Source organism: Oncorhynchus clarkii, chromosome 31, assembly GCF_045791955.1.
Source record: "Oncorhynchus clarkii lewisi isolate Uvic-CL-2024 chromosome 31, UVic_Ocla_1.0, whole genome shotgun sequence".
In the NCBI taxonomy this organism is placed as follows: domain Eukaryota; kingdom Metazoa; phylum Chordata; class Actinopteri; order Salmoniformes; family Salmonidae; genus Oncorhynchus; species Oncorhynchus clarkii.
In genome coordinates, this window is record NC_092177.1 from 32,954,730 (window position 1) to 32,979,055 (window position 24,326).

The 24,326-nt window shown below is 42.2% G+C and overlaps 2 protein-coding genes across 3 annotated transcripts in view; both read left to right on the forward strand.

Moving 5' to 3' along the window:
* Positions 1–200: 200 nt before the first annotated feature.
* On the forward strand, positions 201–7,640 carry LOC139390753 (cytochrome c oxidase assembly factor COX18). Of its 2 annotated transcripts, none has more exons than XM_071138100.1 (7): positions 201–341; positions 2,552–2,990; positions 4,088–4,188; positions 4,526–4,692; positions 4,818–4,933; positions 5,800–5,907; positions 6,867–7,640. In XM_071138100.1, the coding sequence occupies exons 2-7, from the start codon at positions 2,562–2,564 to the stop codon at positions 7,032–7,034; spliced, it is 1,089 nt and encodes a 362-aa protein (XP_070994201.1). In that variant the 5' UTR covers positions 201–341; positions 2,552–2,561; the 3' UTR covers positions 7,035–7,640. The 2 variants fall into 2 exon arrangements, with proteins under 2 accessions (XP_070994201.1, XP_070994202.1); XM_071138101.1 differs by having other exon boundaries at positions 208–802.
* A 109-nt stretch (positions 7,641–7,749) lies between these two features.
* The window catches only part of LOC139390982 (insulin-like growth factor binding protein 7), a 30,047-nt gene continuing 13,470 nt past the window's right edge, over positions 7,750–24,326 (forward strand). The window contains exons 1-3 of the mRNA XM_071138423.1: positions 7,750–8,234; positions 11,514–11,623; positions 14,126–14,233. Of these exons, the coding sequence (XP_070994524.1) occupies positions 7,811–8,234; positions 11,514–11,623; positions 14,126–14,233 (642 nt within the window). The 5' untranslated portion in view covers positions 7,750–7,810. The remainder of the gene's footprint in view (positions 8,235–11,513; positions 11,624–14,125; positions 14,234–24,326) is intronic.

Consider the following 24,326-nt stretch of genomic DNA (forward strand, 5'->3'; position numbering starts at 1 on the left):
CCTAAGTATCCTAATACATTAACGTGCAACGTTATCATTATAAATAATAATTTGTTGTTAACTGACTTGCCTAGTTAAATAAAGTTTTTTTTTAAATGTTAAATACGCATTCCTTCATGATCAATTGCAGGTATCAGGGCATACATATTTTTCTCCACAAGGTGGTGCTAATACTCTAGCCTCTCACAGACGTATTAACTGTTTTCCAGACGTCATATTTCCTCGACACGTTTGGCAGCTGGAGGTGAAATCATAAATTAATACTAGATTTAGCGTGCGGCATTGTAATGTATAGATTTGGGACAGACGTTTAAATATTAGTTTCTGCAAGTGGAACGAAGGTGAGAATGTATTATTTTGTCCGAACTACATGCTATAACTAGCAAATTGCATGTCACTGACTAGCCTCATGACTCGTAGTTCCATTACACAAGAGTCATTGGACGAAGGTGTCTTCTGCACCGGATGTTTTGTTAAAAGCCCCGTCTCTCGGTCCGAACATTTAACTCGCATCGCTTGCGTTGCTGTTTTGGAAGCATGAGGACCTTTATCTTCCATATCAGCGAGAAACAATTTTCAAAAAACAAAACGTTCAATTGATACACTTTTTGTAAGGTTAGGTTTCCTACATGGCCATATCTCCATGCTGCAGCCCGTGTTTATGGAAGACAGGTGGACCGGACCACCTGTGCTCATGAATTAGCCATCTAACATGCTCCAAACACCTGTGTGTACCTGAAGGCCGCCAGAAAGTGTTGTCCATGAAAAAGTGTCAACTGTGATAAAGCCCGTTAAGTGTCCAGTAAGTGTATTTTGATTAGTGTATATGATTGATGTGATAAAAGTAAAACGCTTTGTTTCTAGAACCATGTCGCAATTGAGAATCGATTCACATTAGATAGCTTATGTGCAGTACTAGCCCCACAATGGACTAAAGGAGCCTAACGTTACTCCTTATGATCCAATGACCTTACATCATGTTTAAAGGTGAATTGGCTCTGGAAACCAAAACAGTCAAATACGCCATCTAAACATGAATCAATTGATTCTCAATTGCGGTAGTGTTCTAGAAACATAAATCCCTTTACGTTCATATCACATCATCATCCTTCCTGTCATGGCTTTTGCGCCATTAGTACAGACACCAACACATCTTGACCACCAAAGTCCATTTGATGACACAAAGCTGTCCAGTACTTTAAAAATATGCTCTCCTGTTTTCCAGTGGTTTGCAGAAGAGGATGTCTTCCTTAATTGACCACCCTATAAACGTTAACGGACATATACCAGGAGCTGTGCCAGGCCCGCCACGTCTGTTGACTCTTCCAGCTATAACGCATATAATTCACTGGCTTATATGTGAATTGTTTCAAAACATCTCCTGCCATGTCACTGATGCATCATGAAACAGTGTTGTTTGATGAAGGCATTGTCTGTATAGTTTTTTTTTGCCTTTTCCCCCAGCATTGTCCCAACCATATCCGTGGCAGCAGGAAGAATTAAGTCTTCCACAATAACATGGGGCTTGTCTGTCCTAGCCACTCGATAGCTCACCATATAAGACGCTTCTAGCCCCTTCTTATTAATGGTATCTGTTGCTTTTATACATGTCTTACTTCTCAAAAGTCATCTTAATTCTCGATCCAAATTGGCATGTTTTGTTTTTAAATGACTGCACAAGAGTGAAGGTTTCATCGAGTTGTGAAATAGTACTTTTGCACATATAACACACTGTGGCTGAGGAAAGGCACTACTCCCAAATATAAGTGAACCCCAAATCAATGTAGTTCTCATCATATTTGCGCCTCTTCGATGGTCCAACGTCCCCGTCTGTTCGGTGCTTTCCCGAGTAATGGTGCAGTAGCTCTTCGGCTGCATCAGATTCACAACTGTCAGTGTCCATGCTAGCTGGGCTAACGACAAATGTAGAAATACTGATGCTAGTATTGGATGTGCTCGTGGAAGCAGAACGACTTGTCGTCGACAGGTGCAGGTGTAGTACTGCTGGTAGTAGCAGTACTACCAGTAGAGCTGGTATGTGTCTCTATGGACGTGGGCCTTACTTTTTTTTCAAATACATTTTCAAGCAAACGGAATGAGCAGCAACTACATTTGGCTACATACGGACCGTTAGTGGAATTCCCGCGAGAGAGTAACGGTTGACGTGATTGGGTGTTAATTATTTGACATTGTGTTGTTATTTCGCTGAACACTAGATGGTTTAATTTTATTTTTGGCAGTGGGACGAGCCTACTCGGGCGAGAAAAAAACCTTACCCAAATGTATAGATGGCATTCCGTACCCCAGTTTGGGAATACCTGCCCTAAAGTAATGGAAAACTTACTGCAAAGCGAAAAAGTTCCAATGTCCATTGACCTTGTTGCCTGTGTAGCTAGCTAGCTAGGTGGCGTGTATGTCTCCCTTACAGAAGGGCCAGTCATTGCTGCTAGCTAGGCTAAATCAAAATGTGCCAATGGTGATTGATTTCCATACTATTGTGCAACTTATTTTGCCCATGCCTACGTCTTAAAAATGGTCCTCTCCTCTACAGATTTGTGACAATGCTGTGTCTGAAGATGACCGTGAACGTGAGACCTGGCTCACTGTGGATATTACATCAAATCAGCCACCTGTCACCCAGGCCTCCCATTCGAAGCATCTCCCACGCTCCCTTTGCCTGTGACCACCACAAAACATACCGCAGCGACGTCCCTCTTTGGGTGGCCACATTACCACGCCTCCGTCCTAGTCTGCCTCTCAAATCAACTATATGCTTTCAGCCATGTAGACCAGCATCTACAACCAGCGGTACAGGCTGGTATGAGAGCCTAGCAGACTCTACTCCTGTCCATCTGACTGAGCAGCTACTGATCTCTGTCCATCAGACCACAGGTCTACCATGGTGGGCCAGTATCGTATGCACCACTGTGGCCCTGAGGACAGTTGTCACACTGCCACTTGGAGCCTACCAGGCGGTCATCATAGCAAAGGTCTGTGTTGCATCAAGAACCAAGCATTATATTGTAGTGTTTTTTTCTTTTTCTTTCAGCCCACACTGGTCCTAACGGGCAGAGTTGAGATTGAGAAGCCCTTGGGTGCATCTCTATAGTCTAAAGTCAAGTGGCATTCTTCCTCGTCTTATTTCCTTCGTCTGCACAGATGTGCAAGAAACTGGCAAGTTGAAAGCGAATATCCAGGAAGCGTCGACTATTGGTTTCACCTATTTTGTAAATACATATGGGTGCAGGTCAAGGAAAAGAGATGAGGAAGCTACGTTAGACTGTTGAGATGCACCACTGGAGTAATGGATCATTTGCTTAACAATTTGATATGTAAATGTACAGAAACAGGATTTGAAGTTCTCATCCATATTGTTGTGTGAAACAAGTGGGCTGTGGAACATGATATAGTCACAATGGGAAGATTTTCTCTGCTGCTTATTCACTATTGCACTTGAAACTTGAAGATGTTTACACACATTCTGGGGGACTACGACGGGCAATTTAAAGTCAGCCAATGTTTCTCTGTGACTGTGCAAACATTGCTAAGCCCTTGGCCTTTATTAAGCATTCTTTCCCACTCCTCCTCAGCTGTCGGTTGTTTCTTTTTCCAGTTTTTTTCCCCCCAGTGTCGTCGTCCTATCTTTCTTCCCCTCCCCAGTGCTGCTCTCTCTCCCACTGTGTGAGAGCAAGGGTCAGCATATCGCTCCCACAGGCCTCACACACACACACACACACGCAGCAGCATTCTACTCAAGCCTATGAATGTCCTCCATGATGAGTCATCATGAGAAAAACAGCTTTTTGACTTTGATATTTGGCTGTAATACATCAAGGTCCCGGACTGTTGGAGGACTTTGAGAACTTGATTTTAAAAAAGGAGCAGTCAGGTTGAATGTTTTGTTGTCATAACTCACAGAGTGGTCCTTCGTGACCGGGCTCCCTGGCCAGTCTGATTCCCTCTACGACCCATGTCCAGTTTTGGGTTACTAATGTGGGTTGTGTAATTTAGAACTTTTGGCTACATTTCAGGGGGAGTCCATGTTGAATCAAAGTTGACCCCCATGCTCCTCTTTGCCTCCAGCTAGGTTGAAGCCCTGCAAGTGGAGATAGCGGAGCTGGCTAAGAGGCTGCGCTACGAGATCTCGGTGCGGGCCAAAGAGAAGGGCTGGACGGAAAAACACTGCCGGTGAATAATTGACCTTTGACCTGGGCTCCTGGAGGGCTTCCTCTGGGAGCTTGGCACCAACTCTGAAACCACAGTCTATAAATATTAACCAAAACACAACACACTTCCATGCAGTTTGAGATTTTCTTCAAAGAAAAGTGCTCTCGGTCTTATCTGTCAATGTAATGGTGTATGACAGTTAACCTTTTAGAACTTCTATGGGAAAGTTCCATGTTGTTCAACTGATATTACACTGTATCAGGTTTCCAAAGTCCGCTATGAGGTTTTAAAAGTAGTGACTTTAAAAATGGAACTTCCTTAATGGCCTGGCATTTGGGTTCCTTTTGTGTCCCATTAGATACCAATTCAAGAAGAACCTGAAGAGGATAGTGTCTGAGCTGTACGTGAGGGATAACTGCCACCCCTTCAAGGCCAGTCTGCTGGTATGGGTGCAGCTGCCCATGTGGGTATGCCTCTCCCTGGCCCTGCGTAACCTGAGCCTGGGGGTGTCTGATGCTGCCACCGGTAAACCTCCACACTCACCACGGACTTGAATCACAATCGTCTGTTGTATCTTCTACAAGCTACATAATCACATTTATTTTGCTTTAAGTTTAGAATGGAATATTTCATATGATTTTTGTTTTCAGCGTTGCAGACAGAGCTGGCAGTAGGGGGAACTCTATGGTTCTCCGACCTGACATTGCCTGACTCTACCTGGATCATGCCTGTCTCTCTGGGCCTCATCAACCTGCTCATCACAGAGGTGAGGCCCTGGTCGAACTAACACACCCGGCTTGAGCAACACCTCCATTCCGTTACACACAACAGGGAAACCTTTTAGATTAAAGCTTTGATCCACCTAGTATTCAGACCCTGTGGCAGTTTTTACAAGAGGACACTCCTCACCTAACACGCTTTCAGATAGACTTGTGTTCAACTCACAATAGATTTCAGGGGGTGGAGTGGAGTGTCAGGTTTTGGTGTAATGAAATACTCAAATGTAGGCTAGGACAGAACATACTATCGTAGATTATCTACTGGGACGCAAAAAAGATAGTGATGTGAGTTGCTCGCTTGGTTCGGACTAGTTTTGTGATAGTCACATCTGTTTTTGATTTAAAGGGATACTTCAGGATTTTGGCCATGAAGCCCTTTATCTACTTCCCCAGAGTCAGATGAACTCGTGGATACCATTTTTATGTCTCGGTGTCCAGCAAGAAGGAAGTTGCTGACTGGCATTAGTGCAATGACGAAGTCTATGGTAACTGCTAGCAAGCTAGTAGATCCCATAGACATCTAGTCATTGCGCTAACACTAGTTAGCATTGGCTTGCGAAACTACCTAACTTCCTTCATACTGGATGCAGAAACATAAAAATGGTCCCCATGAGTTAATCTGACTATGGGGAAGTAGCGCTGTTCATTGTCAAAATCCTGAAGTATCCCTTTAAGCGTTTCACTGTTAGTCTACACAGCATGTGACAAATACAATGAGAGATTGGTCATTCTGCATCCCTCACTGACCCGTGAATATATATTAAAAACCAGAATTCATTTCCCAGTAGCAATGAGAATGTCGAGATTTTCACCGCGAATGTTTCCCTTCAGTCTAGTTTATTTGTGTTGTCAGGTATTTGCTCTGCGGAGAATGGAAGCATCCAAGTTCCAGAAGTATGTGACCAACTTTATCAGAGGGATCTCTCTGTTGATGATACCCATAGCTGCCACCGTGCCCTCCGTAAGTGTGTGTGTGTGTCTGCATGCTTGTATGTGTCAGCACACGCAACCACAAACCATTTGTCCTTCAACAACATGTCCTCACAAAAGCTGTTAAACATGCCACATCACTTTCCCCCCGTAAATTAAGACAGCTTGCACATTTCACTAGCCATCCCTATGGCAACACCCTCCCACTAGCGCTGAAACAAAAGACTTCAGCCACACCTCTGTCTCCCTCTTGCCCAGACAGGCATAACCTCCATTGCCCCGTGCGCCTATCCACCCATCACATTACATAAGGGATGGATGAGACAAACACTTTGTTTAGGAGGCCACCTAAATAGTGATAGCAGAAAAAACACTGAGGATGTTTTCTCCCCGACTTTGGTGATAGTTCCACCAAGTCCACAGACCCATGCACAGGACGTCCCGCTTATCTGGGACACTGCAAAAGACACATACACACTCTGTACACTCTACAGTTGGGCAGATGTTGCCACAGACAAACCCTGTTTGTCCCTGAAGACCCCCATCTGGCTTTGAAAGCCCTCTCTTGTTCCTATCTTCCCCAGATACACTGATGCAGCCTCCCAATCTAGCCCCCCCCTCAATCTGATTCGATAATCTGGAGCGTAATTTTTGTTGTGTCTCCCTCGGAGCACCATCGTAGTTGCATAAGAAACTGCCGAAGAGGAACCCAAAACGCACTAGTCCACGTGAGAGTAGGCCTTGTGAAATGCTGCAAAGGGAGACTGAAAAAAATCAGAAGCTCTTCACGATCTTTGGTTTAGTTAGATATATTTTAGCAAGGTGATGTTTGGTAATGCTTTTTCCGATATAATTATGAAGGGCTAACCGTATGCACCTCATTTTCTAAAGCTTTCGGTTGAATTAAATTTTACGGCTATGCATGGAATTCAACTTTGCTTATTTGTCTCTGCTGAACGCTCTCTTTCTCCCTTCCTCTTTCTTCCCCAGTCCATGGCTCTGTACTGGCTAAGCTCCAGTTTTGTGGGACTGGGCCACAACCTGCTCCTGCGCTCGCCTCGCTTCCGGAGGCTGTGCCGCATCCCCCCCACGCGCTCCGACTCGGACACGCCTTACAGGGACATCACTTCTTCCTTTGTCTCCAAATACATCAAGTGAAAGATGTTTTCCATCTGATAGTAGAGAAAGAGACTGTAGCCCCCAATCATGTCAATGCCATAGCTAGCCCCTTCCCCTGATTCAGTCAATCTTCATGATGAGTTGAAGAATTACGTGTGTTAGCACTGGGTTGGAACAAACACCTGCACTGTACACCATGTATCTCTCCAGGACCAGGGTTGGTGACCAGTAAACTAAGTGAGTGGACCACGGTCCATCGGAGAGAATCAGACTTTGTGGACATGGAGTATCCAACACGTCCATATCTGACAAACCAAGTCAGTGTCAAGATCTGTTTGTGACTGGTATATACTGTAGCATGTACATGCAGGTTTACTTTGAAAGGTAACCACTCCCTGTTCTACCCAGGATAACTTGGTGTTGTGATTGAAGACTAACTGGCAAATGACATGCAAGAAATGTACGTATTTAAGATAACGACCACAGTCATGGATGATCAATGGATACTACATTTGTACTTTGAACTCCCAGTGTAAATTGCATGAAAGGTGTGTTATTTTGTGATCCAGAAATTGATGACATCAGATGTGCTCAAAGTTGAAGTAATTGACTTAAGTTACATCAGTAAAATAAAACATTTTGTATTAACTGTGGCATTTGGTTAATTGCAAAGTAAGTAAATGGTGACATGGAAATCAAAGATGGAGTTTAGGGGCGTGGTTGATCTTCAACAAAATCGCTGATAACTGTACAGTGCTTCACATTGTAAGAGTCTGAACACACACAGAACCGCAACTGTCATCTCAGCAAGCAACATGTTAGTGTTTTTCGCTGTGGTCTTATTGTTGTCACTTACGTCCGCATTTGCGGACCGAGTGCCGCGCAGTTGTGGCGCTTGTGAACCCAGTCTGTGCGACGCTCTTCCAGAGGTAGGCTGCAAGTCTGGCACGATTTTCGACTCCTGCGGTTGTTGTTCACTTTGCGCGGCTGGAGAGGGGGAGCCATGCAGGGGGCGCGGAACCACAGCCAAGCGTTGCGCCTCTGGACTGGAGTGCGTTAAGAGCGACAAGAACAAGAAGACAAAGCTCGGAGTTTGCGCCTGCAAGACCAAATACGAAGTGTGTGGCTCCGATGGAGTGACCTATAAAACTGGCTGCGACTTGAAAGTTGCCAGCCTGAAAGCGGTGAGCGAGGAGAAGCCTGAAATAAAAGTCCTGAATAAAGGAAAATGCGCAACAGGTGAGAATGGAGGACACTTCTATTATAGTGGAAATTGAATTCAGTCTATTTGGAAACACTAATATTTTGTGTATTGCACTAAAATAATTCGGATCTCGCTCAAATACATTTTAGCCTGATAGCCAATAGTTCACCAAGGTGCCTAAAATATTACATTTTGGTGTGATGGTTCACTTTTCATATTGACTCATGTTTCTCCTTTCTCAGTAATTTAGTTATAATAAACAACGTTAAGATTTCTTGTGGAAGCTAATTAACCATTAACTTACTGTAAATTATGGTAATGTATTAATCACTGCTGGTTTCTCATCTATTGTCAATGTTTGCCTTGCATGAACTGATTCTAAATGATATTGATTTGACTATTGTCCAATGCACCATCAACTTACATTGTTATTGGACATCATTGCCACAGTGCACTGATTTGTCTTTGGACCCATGCAGAGACATGAGTGCTTTCCAGTTACTGGATAGAACTGGCTGAGAAATATGGAAAATCTGTGGCACTGTCCACGGGGTGTGGACAAAGTCTACCTCTACAACCCTTGCAAAATAACCAGAGTTAACTAAAGACAGCCACTGAATAAGCTGAAAGCCATTGTCTCCACTCTGGGGTGGCACCCTCCACGGCCCTGAACAGACATGTCTGAAATTCCACCCTCCAAGGGAGGGATTTTACATTTTGTAAAGGAGAATGGCCGTCAATCAAACAGCAGCGCCTCGCCTACATACACACAGACAGGCGCTGTTGGTTTACAGCAAAGCCCGTTGGCTTCAGTGTTTAGTTCAGTGAACCTTTACAGGATTAATTAGAACTGCGTGCAGGTTTTGGATTAGGCAGGCGAAAGGGTTCGGGACGTAAAGAAAAAAAAAAACGCTGCCTGGCAGAAAAAAAAGTCATACCACACGCGAAAAGACCCAGACTAAATTGCCCATATCCAACAGGGCAAGGTCAGAGAGCAACTTTAGCTGCGCCCTTAAGGCTCGCAGAGAGGTCAAAGATAGCACTACGTTAGGTTCAAGTTCAAGGCCACCATTCCATGTTGTTCTTGTTTTCTCAGGGTCTATTAGCTAGGCCTATTTCAGGGGAGAATTTTGTTGACCATACTTAACTGGTAACGGTAAATTTCCCCCGGAACTCAAAATAACAGGGGCCTCTACCTCCAATATATGAGACAGTGCTTATTTATTATAGTCGTGATCATATCCTTCCTTGGGTTGGAGTATTGAGAAGACAACCCTATTCAATCTTCCATAGGCATGTGGCATCATTAATATTATCCTAAGGAGGCCTTCACTTTGCAACCCCTGTCATTCAAAGCCGAGTCTTCACAACTAAAATAAGATTTCAGTAAAGCTACTCTTCTGTCCCCACTTGTGCCCCACATGCAAAGTATTATGTGTCAGAAGTGTGAAGTTATGTACAGTTGAAGTCGGAAGTTTACATACACTTCATTAAAACTAGTTTTTCAACCACTCCACAAATGTCTTGTTTACAAACTATAGTTTTGGCAAGTCGGTTAGGATATCTACTTTGTGCATGACACAAGTAATTTTTCCAACAATTGTTTACAGACAGATTATTTCACTGTATCACAATTCCAGTGGGTCAGAAGTTGAAATACACTAAGTTGACTGTGCTTTTAAACAGCTTGGAAAATTCCTGAAAATGTCATGGCTTTAGAAGCTTCTGATAGGCTAATTGATGTCATTTGAGTAAATTGGAGGTGTACCTGTGGATGTATTTCAAGGCCTACCTTCAAACTCGCTGCCTCTTTGCTTGACATCATGGGAAAAATTGTTTAAAAAATGAAAACCTCCACAAGTCTGGTTCATCTTTGGGAGCAATTTGCAAACACCTGAAGGTACCACGTTCACCTGTACAAACAATAGTACGCAAGTATAAACACCACGGGACCACGTAGCCGTCATACCACTCAGGAAGGAGACAAGTTATGTCTCCTAGAGATGAACGTACTTTGGTGCGAAAAGTGCAAATCAATCCCAAAACAACAGCAAATGACCTTGTGAAGATGCTGGAGGAAACAGGTACAAAAGTATCTATATCCATAGTAAAACAAGTCCTATATTGACATAACCTGAAAGGCCGCTCAGCAAGGATAAAGCCACTGCTCCAAAGCTGCCATAAAAAGCCAGACTACGGTTTGCAACTGCACATGGGGACAAAGATCGTACTTTCTGGAGAAGGTATTGGAGTGGCCGTCACAAAGCCCTGACCTCAATCTCATGGAACATTTGTGGGCAGAACTGAAAAAAGTGTGTGCGAGCAAGGAGTCCTACAAACCTGACTCAGTTACTCCAGTTCTGTCAGGAGGAATGGGCCAAAATTCACCAAACTTATTGTGGGAAGCTTGTGGAAGGCTACCCGAAACGTTTGACCCAAGTTAAACCATTTCAAAGGCAATGCTACCAAATTCTAATTGAGTGTATTTAAACTTCTGACCCACTGGGAATGTGATGAAAGAAATAAAAGCTGAAAGAAATCATTCTCTCTACTATTATTCTGACATTTCACATTCTTAAAATAAAGTGATGATCCTAACTGACCTAAGACCGGGAATTCTTACTGGGATTATATGTCAGGAATTGTGAAAAACTGAGTTTAAAATGTATTTGGCTAAGGTGTATGTAAACTTCCGACTTCAACTGTAAATGCACACATTTTTTTGATCCATAAAAACAGAAAATTATTTTGGAGCCAAGCACATTACTAGAAGTTTTGTTTATCAGATTAAATAATATTTGTGAATTTGTGCAAATCCGCGTAAAACCTGTCCCAATGTTTGAAAGACAATGACAGTTAATGTTCAGTGTTCATATTGAGAAACCAAACAGAGTTACTTTTTAACTTATTCTGACTGGCATGAGAACTAAAGGGAGAAAGTATGCTTAATATTTCACTAAATTCCTCACTAACAGAATTCATTCTAAACTCATTATGGTCCATGTTATATCAACTCCTTCACTTACTGTACTAACCTAAAAAAACAAATGGCACATTCATTCCTTTCTGGATGGCTAAATGGACTGGAGATGCTATCTGTTCATTTATATAATACATGTATCACATATCAATCAGAACATCTCTCAGTTAGGATATTTCTGCTTTGACAATTTCCGACCTGTACCAGCTAGTCCCAGTGGATTTCAGCAGAGCTATCTCTGATTCCGCCCAAGTTAAAAGATAAGCATTACAGGTTGATTTGAAGGAGATGATAAATCCACTCAATCGTCTCACTTTTTTCTTCTCCTCCACAGCACCTGTCATTGTGACGGCCCCTGGTGAGGTCTACAATGTCACAGGCTCCCAAGTGTACCTGAGCTGCGAGGCCATTGGAATCCCCACCCCCGTGATCACCTGGAAGAAGGTACCAGAAGGTTCAATTGTGAGGTCTCTAGGACTTTTGAATCCACACTTTTCTCAGGTGTGGTACAATTATTATTATTTTTTTAATCGCTCCATGCTTTGGGGAAAGTCTTTCTATATGGGTATCTTTTATTTTAGAAACACTCCCATATGTAACTTCGTATGATGGTCCAAAGAACTGTACATACGGTAGGTCGTTAATGTCTTTTCCTATGTCAAGTTATTCATACGTCCCCTTCCACTGATTGTTGATTTGGGCTCTGCATTCGAGGACACAATGGACGAAAGAGATGTGAAAATAGAGGATATGAAGCATGCTATTGTTAACCACACACTGACACAATAGCACAGGACATGAGAGGTTTGAGGGGAAATCCTTAAATATTATCTGATCTTTACAGTCAAGGCTTTACTCATACCCACGATCAGCGGCCAACATTCTTAACATTCTTCATGAAAAAAAGTAAAGAAGCATGAAATTCCAATTGGTTTCACAGAGACTAAAAATACTAAAGTTAATGAGGATAATTCAGAATGAGGTTGAGAAAATATGTAAGAAAAGGGTTAGGGAGGGGAGAGAAACAGGGCCATGGAAAGCCAGGATGCAAGAAGTCAATGTGGAGAACACAATTCATCATTCCTGGACAGATAAGGAAGTTAACCCACTGTTTGCTTACTCTCAAAATAGATCAAGAGAACACTCTATATAGGATTTAATATGAAAACAGATATTTAATCAAGATGGGACAAAACAAGTATCCCTGCACTGAGAGAGAGAGATTACATTTATATAAGTTTTGATGTTGTAAGCATTGTTTTATTGAGTCGATTAGCCCAAACTATCACTCTCTCAGCTAAACAGAATGTTGCTTTGTTCGAACTCTGCCCTTAGATCTGAGATTTGCCTTGACCTGTTAAATCTGACTAATTTACATGGAACAAAAAATATAAAATGCAACATGTAAAGTATTAGTCTCATGTTTCATAAACTGAAATAAAATATCCTGTACATGTCCCATATGCACAAAAAGCTTATTTCTCTCAAATGTTGTGCACAAATTTGTATACAGCCCTGTTAGCAAGCATTTCTCCTTTGCCAAGATACTCCATCCACCTGACAGGTGTGGCATATCAAGAAGCTGATTTAACAGCATTATCATTACACAGGTGCACCTTGTGCTGCGGACAATAAAAGGCCTCTCTAAAATGTGCAGTTGTGTCACACAACACAATGCCACAGATGTCTCAAGTTTGGAGGGAGCGTGCAATTGACATGCTGACTGCAGGAATGTCCACCAGAGCTGTTGCCAGAAAATGTAATGTTCATTTCTCTACCATAAGCTACCTACAACGTCATTTTAGAGAATTTTGCAGTACGTCCAACTGGCCGCACAACTGCAGACCAAGGGTAACCACGCCAGCCCAGGACAGCTGATGAAACTGTGGGTTTGCACAAAATGTCAGAAACCATCTCAGGGAAGCTCATCTGTGTGCTTGTGGTCCTCACCAAGGTCTTGACCTGACTGCTGCTTGGCATCGTAACCAACTTCAGTGGGCAAATGCTCACCTTTGATGGCCACTGGGATGCTGGAGAAGTGTGCTCTTCACAAACAATTCCCGGTTTCAAATGTACCGGGCAGATGGCATGTATGGCGTTGTGTGGGCGAGTGATTTGCTGATGTCAACATTGTGAACAGAGTGCCCCATGGTGGCAGTGGGGTTATGGTATGGGCAGGCATAAGCTATGGACAATGAACACAATTGCATTTTATCGATGGCAATTTGAATGCACAGATATGACGTAACAAGATCCTGTGACCCATTGTCGTGCCATTCATCCGCCAACATTACCTATAAATATAATGGATATTTCATGATGAAACCCTCATTAAAACACCAATGGTATTCACTAACTTGATGGTTTGTATTTAGGATCATGTTTTACAGCTGTCACTGTATTTTTTTTATTTTTATCTTAATTAATTATTTCAGATATTTTACATGTGATTAGGCCACACCGAGGGCCAGAGATAATTACAGACACCTGTGATAATCTGAAGTATTCAAAAGGGCCACTAGATGTCTTGTGATAGATTACATAAAATCCTTGAAAGATACCAAAATTCTGGTAGTTTACTGGTAAACTTTGAAACTTTCAATTAATATACCCTCCCTTTGTAACTCTATATGTGTTACATCCATCTTTCCGTTTCAATACTTTCTTATGTCTCTCTGCTGTCTCATGTCCCACTGATTTCCCAGATGAGCTTTTATTTTCTTTGCTTATATCATGTGTTTTTATAGCTGTAGATGTCGGTGTCTGAGCTTAGGTCATATAAAGAGAATGTGATCGTCGATTACATGAAATAACATTTGATTTAGCCAGTTGTCTCTTGTGCTGAAGCGTTGGATGTTTTCAGTCTCACAGCTGCACACACACACAGCATGCTTTTAATGGGTTGATTCGATTAGTTAGTTATTAAGTTAATGGTTGTTTTCCCAGGTCACCAGCGGAAAACAGAGAATGGAGCTGCTTCCAGGAGACAGAGACAACCTGGCCATTCAGACCCGTGGAGGACCTGAGAAACATGAGGTCACCGGCTGGGTCTTGGTGAGTCCAACCAGCCCCCCCACACACACATTAACACACAGATACACACTACTTTTTGTAATGTTTGTATTTTATTTTTTAGGGGGTAGATCAGCTTTAACATTGCAAATGTTAAAAGAAAGGGCCAACAGACAAGTTCCTTACCTTCTCCCCTTTACCCTTGCCTCCTCCATTTTTATGGTAATGCTGCAATCAGTTGGTTGTAATTTTAGATAAAAAGGAAATGTCTGCTCTTTTTGTTAACTGCATGTGTGACATAACTCAACCAGTCATATTTATGATATAATTTACAAAGATCGTTGTGTTAAAAAAATATATATTTTAGTTTAACCATAATATTTGTTCTGACTTTCCTGGTGGATTAAACTGAAATTGCAACCAGCTGTCTATTGTTTGTTTTAAAAAATAGTGATATTTTGGAGATTATTTCATTTTCCTATTTAATTTTGTCTGGCTTGCGGTTCCAAATAAAGGGAAATATTTATTGCTCATATAATAAAATAAAAAAACAAGTCTTTGGGTGTAGGCAGGGCCATAAGCATATAGGTAAACTGGGATATCACTAAATAATTAACTTCTTATGGCTGCAGGGGCAGTATTGAGTAGCTTGGATGAAAAGGTGCCCAGAGTAAACTGCCTGCTCCTCAGTCCCAGTTGTTAATATATGCATATTATTATTAGTTTAGGATAGAAAACACTCTGAAGTTTCTAAAACTGTTTGAATGATGTCTGTGAGTATGACAGAACTCATATGGCAGGCAAACACCTGAGAAGAAATCCAAACAGGAACTGGGAAATCTGAGGTTGGTCGATTTTCAACTCAGCCCCTATTGAATACACAGTGGAATATTGGTTATGTTGCACTTCCGTCTTTAGAAACTTGTTTGAGGATTCTACTGTGAAGTGGGGCCGATTGAGTCAGAGGTCTGCCAGCAGTCACGCGCTGGTCACGCGCATTTCACATGAGAGGTAGCTCGCGCTCCTTTGCTTTTCTGAAGACAAAGGAATTCTCCGGTTGGAATATTATTGAAGTTTTATGTTAAAAACATCCTAAAGATTGATTCCAGGCATCGTTTGACATGTTTCTACGGGCAGTAAAGGAACTTTTTGAAATTTCGTCTGCAACTGGTGAACGCGCTTCGTGACTTTGGATTTGTTTACCAAACACGCTAACAAAAGTAGCTATTTGGACATAAATGATGGACATTATCGAACAAATACAAATTTAATGTGGAACTGGTATTCCTGGGAGTGCATTCTGATGAAGATCATCAAAGGTAAGTGAATATTTATTATGTTATTTCTGATTTCTTTTGACTCCAACATGGCGGATATATCTATTTGTTTTCTGAGCACCGTTCTCAGATTATTGCATGGTTTGCTTTTTCTGTAAAGCTTTTTTGAAATCTGACACAGCGGTTGCATTAAGGAGAAGTTTATCTATATTTCCTTGTATTTTCATCAACATTTATAATGAGTATTTCTGTAAACTGATGTGGCTCTCTTCAATGTCACTGGATGTTTTTGGAACTAGTGAACATAACGCGCCAATGTATACTGAGATTTTTTTATATAAATATTAGAGGTCGACCGATTAATCGGACTGGCCGATTAATTAGGGCCGATTTCAAGTTTTCATAAACAATCGTAAATCTGTAATTTTGGACGCCGATTTTGCAGATTTTTTATTTTTTACACCTTTATTTAATCTTTATTTAATTAGGCAAGTCAGTTAAGAACACATTCTTATTTTCAATGACGGCCTAGGAACAGTGGGTTAACTGCCTTGTTCAGGGGCAGGATGACAGATTTTTACCTTGTCAGCTCAGGGATTCAATCTTGCAACCTTACAGTTAACTAGTCCAACGCTCTAACCACCCGCGTCACGAGCAGCCCGCCTGTTACGCGAATGCAGTAAGAAGCCAAGGTAAGTTGCTAGCTAGCATTAAACTTAATCATAATCACTAGTTATAACTACACATGGTTGATGATATTACTAGTTTATCTAGTGTGTCCTGCATTGCATATAATTGACGCAGTGCGCATTCGCGAAAAAGGACTGTCGTTGCTCCAACGTGTACCTAACCATAAACACCAATGCCTTTCTTAAAATCAATACACAGAAGTATATATTTTTAAACCTGCATATTTAGCTAAAAGAAATCCAGGTTAGCAGGCAATATGAATCAGGTGAAATTGTGTCACTTCTCTTGCGTTCATTGCACGCAGAGTCAGGGTAAATGCAACAGTTTGGGCCGCCTGGCTCATTGCAAACTAATTTGCCAGAAGTGTACGTAATTATGACATAACATTGAAGGTTGTGCAATGTAACAGGAATATTTCGACTGATGGATGCCACCCGTCAGATAAAATACGGAACGGTTCCGTATTTCACTGAAAGAATAAACGTCTTGTTTTCGAGATGATAGTTTCCGGATTTGACCATATTAATGACCTAAGGCTCGTATTTCTGTGTGTTATTATATTATAATTAAGTCTATGATTTGATAGAGCAGTCTGACTGAGCGATGGTAGGCACCAGCAGGCTCATAAGCATTCATTCAAACAGCACTTACGTGCGTTTTGCCAGCAGCTCTGCTGTTTATGACTTCAAGCCTATCAACTCCCGAGATTAGGCTGGTGGAACGATGTGATGTGAAATGGCTAGCTAGTTAGCAGGGTGCGCGCTAATAGCGTTTCAAACGTCACTCGCTCTGAGACTTGGAGTAGTTGTTCCCCTTGCTCTGCATGGGTAACGCTGCTTCGAGTGTGGCTGTTGTCATTGTGTTCCTGGTTCGAGCCCAGGTAGGAGCGAGGAGAGGTACGGAAGCTATACTGTTACACTGGCAATACTAAAGTGCCATAACATCCAATAGTCAAAGGTATATGAAATACAAATGGTATAGAGAGAAATAGTCCTATAATTCCTACAATAACTACAACCTAAAACTTCTTACCTGGGAATATTGAAGACTCGTGTTAAAAGGAACCACCAGCTTTCATATGTTCTCATGTTCTCATAGCTTTCTTACATGGCACATATTGCACTTTTCCTTTCTTCTCCAACACTTTGTTTTTGCATTATTTAAACCAAATTGAACATGTTTCATTATTTATTTGAGGCTAAATTGATTTTGATGTATTATATTAAGTTAAAAGTGTTCATTCAGTATTGTTGTAATTGTCATTATTACAAATACATTTTAAAAATCGTCCGGTTAATCGGTGTCTGCTTTTTTTGTCCTCCAATAATCGGTATCGGCATTGAAAAATCATAATCGGTCGACCTCTAATAAATATGCACATTATCGAACAAAACATACATGTATTTTGTAACATGAAGTCATATGAGTGTCATCTGATGAAGATCATCAAAGGTTAGTGATTCATTTTATATCTAATTGTGCTTTTTGGGACTTCTGTCTTTGGCTGGAAAAATGGCTGAATTTTTCTGTGACTTGGCGGTGACCTAACATAATCGTTTGTGATGCTTTCGCTTTAAAACCAATTTGAAATCGGACACTTTGGTGGGGTTAACAACAAGATTACCTTTAAAATGGTATAAGATATGTGTATGTTTGAGGAATTGTAATTATGAGATTTCTGTTGTTTGAATTTGGCGTTTTGCACTTTCACTGGCCGTTGTCATATCAATCCCATTAATGGGATTGCAGCCCTAAGAAGTTTTAATCAAGGTGATCTTTCCAGAAATAGACTGTTCTAACTGTTCCTGGATGGTTGGGAGAAGTTGCTCTCGGAGGATGTGTTGGTACCATTCTTTATTCATGGCTGTGTTCTTAGGCAAAATTGTGAGTGAGCCCACTACCTTGGCTGAGAAGCAACCCCACACATGAATGGTCTCAGGATGCTTTACTGTTGGCATGACACAGGACTGATGGTAGCGCTCACCTTGTCTTCTCCAGACAAGCTTTTTTCCGGATGCCCCAAACAATCGGAAAGGGGATTCATCAGAGAAAAGGACTTTACCCCAGTTCTCAGCAGTCCAATCCCTGTACCTGATGTTTTTCCTGGAGAGAAGTGGCTTCTTTGCTGCCCTTTTTGACACCAGGCCATCGTCCAAAAGTCTTTGCCTCACTGTGCGTGCAGATGCACTCTAGGAGACGGTCCTGGCGCTTGCTGGACTTTCTTGGGCGCCCTGAAGCCTTCTTCACAACAATTGAACTGCTCTCCTTGAAGTTCTTGATGATCCGATAAATGGCAGCAATATCCTTGCCTGTGAAGCCCTTTTTTTGTGCAAAGCAAAGATGACAGCACTTGTTTCCTTGCAGGTAACCATGGTTGACAGAGGAAGAACAATGATTCCAAGCACCACCCTCCTTTTGAAGCTTCCAGTCTGTTATTCAAACTCAATCAGTTTGAGAGATCACTCCAGCCTTGCCCTCGTCAACACTAACACCGGTGTTACGAATCCCTTTTGGCCCAACAGTCTAGGGGGGATGGTAGTGAGACCCGTAACATAACTCATGTAAATTATAATAGTGACAAAGTAAAAGTGAACGAAATAACCACGACAACCGAAATAATACCGTCAAACTCAGGGTTTATTTATAAACACACGGTAATGGGGGGAGCAGGAAAAGGGGCTGAGCTGGACCCAAGGAAAGAAACAATATGCAAAAACACCCCTAAGCTAGACTAGCCTATTTCAACAACAGCTAACTAACTAACCAAAAATACAGTGGGTGGTCCACCCAGTTCTAACTAGTGTTTTTAACAAAGTTTACCTACGGGTAGTGTATGCCCATGGGCGACTTGTCTTGGTTTCCCCTTTTCCCACCAGCAAACACCATAAGCAAAAACAATACTCACAGGAGATGACAAAGTGCTATGGAGGTGCTCAAACAAAAGAGAGGTTAATTAATACCCAAAGAGAGAGATCTACATACATGGCATTTACAAAGAGATTGTGCTACTGAAATCTATCTAGAACAGCTATCTACCAACATGGCATTACAAAGAGATTGAGCTCTCCTGAAATCTACCAAGAACAGCTATCTACCAACATGGCATTACAAAGATTGAGCTTGAAATCTATATAGAACAGAGATCTACCAACATGGCATTACAAAGAGATTGAGCTCTCGAAATCTATATAGAGCAGAGTTCTACCAACTTGGCATTACAAAGATTGAGCTTGAAATCTATATAGAACAGAGATCTACCAACATGGCATTACAAAGAGATTGAGCTCTCGAAATCTATATAGAACAGCTATCTACCAACATGGTATTACAAAGAGATTGAGCTCTAGAGCAAACAAATGATAGGGTTTTTAAACCAAGGGAAAGGAACTGTGATAGGGTAGGAAACAGGAGGAGGTGTGTCTTCTGATTGATGGGTTGATTGTTGACTGATTGGGGAGTAATGATTTTCACCTGTGAGGGGAGAAGGAGAGAAAAGAAACACACAGGATACACACAGACACAGGATACCTGTATCCGTAACACTCCCACCCTTAAAAGAGCAACCCTAGGGATTGCGACCACAGTATTACAATTAATACTCCCAACAAAATTAATACTTACAACAACAACAACGTCAACCTTGCCAAAACATACAAAAATCATTTTTACACACGAGACAAAGCATCTGCCAACACATTATCTGAACCCTTTTTGTGGCGGATCTCCAAATTATAATTTTGTACAATCAGCGCCCAACGCATAAGGCGCTGGTTCTGGTTGTACATTCGGTGGAAAAAAACTAAGGGGTTATGGTCAGTATACACAATCACTGGTAGGGCACTGGAACCAATGTATACTTCGAAGTATTGCAGAGCCAACAACAAAGCAAGAGCTTCTTGTTCTATTGTCGCATAGTTTGTTTGACATTTATTAAATTTACGTGAAAAATAACAAACGGGATGATCTACTCCACTCTTGTCCTGCTGCAGTAGAACAGCACCAGCACCTCTGGCACTAGCATCTACCTCTAGCTTGAACGGTTGTTCAAAATCCGGAGCAGCAAGTACAGGGGTACTACATAAGAGTGCTTTCGCTGATTCAAAAGCTCTCTTACAATCAGGGGACAACACAAATGGTCTTGCCGGACTGAGCAAATCAGTCAATGGAGCAACTACCGCAGAGAAATTTTTACAGAAGCTACGGTAGTAGCCAACCATCCCTAAAAAGCGGCGTAGCTCTCGTCTAGTGGTAGGTGCAGGGAATGCAGTTATAGCCAAGACCTTGGCATCAACAGGGCGCACCTGTCCATGGCCAACCTCTTTACCGAGATAGGTAACAGTAGCCTTCCCAAACTCGCACTTTGCCAAGTTCAGGGTTAGAGAAGCAGCTGCCAACCGTTCACATACTACCCTTAGCGAGTCAACATGATCTGACCACTCAGACGAATAAATCACTAGGTCATCAAGGTATGCACTACAATTAGGAACGCCAGCTAATACGGAGTTAACCAGTCGTTGGAAAGTGGCTGGTGCATTTCGCATCCCAAAAGCCATGACTGAGTACTGTAGGAAGTTATCTGGGGTCACAAAGGCAGAAATCTCAGAAGCACGTGAAGTTAACGGAACCTGCCAGTAACCTTTTAAGAGGTCCAACTTGGTTACATACTTAGCAGCACCAATAGTGTCGATACAGTCGTCCAGTCTGGGTAACGGGAACGAATCTGGCATTGTGACAGAATTTACCTTTCGATAATCCGTACATAACCTGGACGTACCATCAGGTTTAGGAACCAGAATGCAAGGAGAACTCCAAGGGCTTGAACTTGGCTTAGCCAGGTCATTCTCCAACAAATATCTCACCTCATCCCTCATTATCTTCCTCTTGGAAGCGTTGATACGATATGGGTGTTGCTTGATAGGTGTAGCATTTCCAACATTAATGTCATGTTACAACACATTTGTGCGAGTAGGAACGTCATTAAAGAGACATGGAAAACTGTGTAGTAGCCTCACAATATCATTAGCCTGTCCATCCGTTAAATGAACCAGACCTGACTGGATAGACAGCAGCATTTCTGAGTTGGGCAATCTAACACACTGCTGCTGAGTATTGCGCAACTCCAAGCCATCAACATCATCAATATGACAGTCCACTATCATCGCAGTAGTAGCAGAGGAGACAGCAGTACCTTCCTCTGTTTTTGAACTATCTAACTGTGTGATGGGTCGGGTGTGGTATGCTTTCAACATGTTAATGTGACACACACGAGATTGGCGTTTTCTATCAGGAGTTTGAAGCACATAGTCAGTTTCACTTATTTTCTTTTCAATTAAATAAGGACCAGAGAAACGAGCTGACAGTGAAGATCCTGGAACAGGTAATAACACCAGTACTTGGTCACCTGGCTGTAGTGGACGAGAAACAGCCTCTTTATCATAGTGTCTTTTCATGCTCCTCTGTGAGGAAGACAGAGCTTCCTTTGCAAGAGCACAAGCTTGGTGTAGGCGCTCACGAAAGCGACTAACATAGTCCAACACATTCTCATCTCTGGTACACAACTCTTGGGACAAGAACTGTTCTTTAAGGACTTTCATTGGTCCTCTCACTGTGTGACCAAACACTAGTTCAGCCGGGCTGAAACCTAGGGACTCCTGCACAGTTTCACGAGCAGCAAACAAAACTAGAGGAACTCCCTCATCCCAATCTTTCTCAGATTCCAAACAATATTTACGTAGCATAGACTTCAGTGTCTGATGCCATCTTTCAAGCGCACCCTGAGACTCTGGGTGATAGGCGCTTGACACACGATGCGAAATTGATAAGGATTTCAACACCTGCTTGAAGAGCTTGGATAGGAAATTGGTACCTTGATCGCTTTGTACCACCTTGGGTAACCCGAATGTCGTGAAGAATTTTATTAAGGCTTTACTCACTATCGGAGCTGTAATCCTTCTCAGAGGAATAGCCTCGGGGTATCTTGTAGCCATACACATTATCGTTAACAAAAACTGGTTACCCGATTTTGTCTTCGGTAGCGGTCCGACACAATCAACCACCACATGCTCAAATGGTTCACCTATGACAAGTATGGGACAAAGAGGAGCGGGAGGAATAACCTGATTTGGTTTTCCTGTTATCTGACATGTGTGGCATGTCCGACAGAACTGAGCCACATCTTGTTTTAAACCCGGCCAAAAGAAATGTCGAAGGATCCGATCATACGTCTTTGTAATTCCTAAATGACCAGACCACTGGTGATCATGAGCAAGGGATAACACATTTTGTCGAAAGGCTGTAGGAATCACTATTTGGTAAACAGCATTCCAATCTCCACCCGCGTCAACATGGGATTTCCATTTACGCATGAGGAGATTACCATCAATGAAGTAAGCCACGTTCTTCTTCTTCACATCTTCCAATGAGACAACACTAGTAAAACATTTAGCAAGCTTGTTGTCAACCTTTTGGTTAGCAATCAGCTGCTCACGAGTGACTGGTAATTGTATTGCATCAGCAATAACTTCAACGTACTTTGATTCTTTCCTGGGCTGTTTGTCAGAGGTGATCAGCTTCTCAGAGGTATCACACAATCCATCCTCTTGATCATCCTCTTTGAACAGAACAGTGTTCGACAAATCTATCACGTCACCCTCTTGTAGTGCCTGAGCACGAGTGACAGCACAAGCGGGGAACACATGTGGATAACTCTGTGCCAACTCATTCGAAAGAGAGTGGTCACTTTTATCCAATACTTCCAATACGGGTACTACCTTTCCTCCGGCAATATCGTTACCCATTATAAAGGTCACACCTTTCACTGGCAACTTAGGACGTACCCCCACTCTGAATATTCCACTGATTAACTCAGAGTGTACTTTCACAAAGTGCAATGGCACTGGGACAAAACCCATTTCAATACCCTGCACTAACACACTGGAACCACAGTATGTATCGTCAGATAAGGGCAACACATCAGACAATATAAACGACTGCGCCGCACCAGTATCTCTAAGGATTTTAACCGGACGCTGAGACACTTCGTCATTCGTTAGGGACACAAACCCATCGGAAATGAATGGTTCATAACTACGGTCGGGGACTGGGTCTTTCAAGCTACAGTTACTCTGAGGCACCTGTTTTGTTGCAGACCTCACAACCGTACGAATTAGAGCAACACCTGTTGGCGGCTTGGCACGAAGAGGCATCCCTTGTTTGCGTTTAAGCAGGAAGCAATCATTAATCATATGTCCCACTTTATGACAATAGAAACAGGAACGCTCATTCTTCTGGCGTGCTTTATATACTACTGCTGGCCGACTAGGGCTAAAGGTAGGAAACTCAGTGGTTCTACTCTCAGTTTGAGCCGAAAACACACTCTTGTGCGTCAACACAAACTCGTCTGCCAACACAGACGCTTCTGCCAGGGAGGATACTTTCTGTTCGTTTAGGTAAACTACAATGCGTTCGGGTAGGCAATTTTTAAACTCTTCCAACAAGATTAACTCCCGGAGAGAGTTGAAATCAGTTACCTTACTAGCAGCATGCCATTTATCAAACAGATTTCCCTTATCTCTAGCAAATTCCACATAAGTCTTACTAGAAGACTTTCTATGAGACCTAAATCTCTGTCGGTATGCCTCAGGCACAAGCTCATAGGCACGAAGAACAGTAGCTTTGACCACTTCATAATTCAAACTGTCCTCCAGAGGTAGCGCTGACAAAACCTCTTGGGCTTTACCAGTTAATTTACACTGAAGTAATAGGCACCATACCTCTTCAGGCCACTTCAATGCTACGGCTATACGCTCAAATACACAAAAATAGGAGTCAACCTCCGACTCTCTGAACAAAGGTACTAAGGCAATCTGCCTACTAATGTCAAACGTGTTTGAGGACACAGCAGGTGAGGACGACTCACTAACAGGCACAGTAGGAACGAAGGCTAGCCTCGCTGTCTCTGCCTCCAGTTCCATCTGGCGCATTTTAAACGTCATCTGCCTCTGTTCTCGTTCTCATTCTTTTTCTGCCTCAATTTTACACATCTCCAAATCTAAATGCCGCTGTTCTTTTTCTGCCTCAATTTTACCCATCTCCAAATCTAAATGCCGCTGTTCTTTTTCTGCCTCAATTTTACCCATCTCCAAATCTAAATGCCGCTGTTCTCGTTC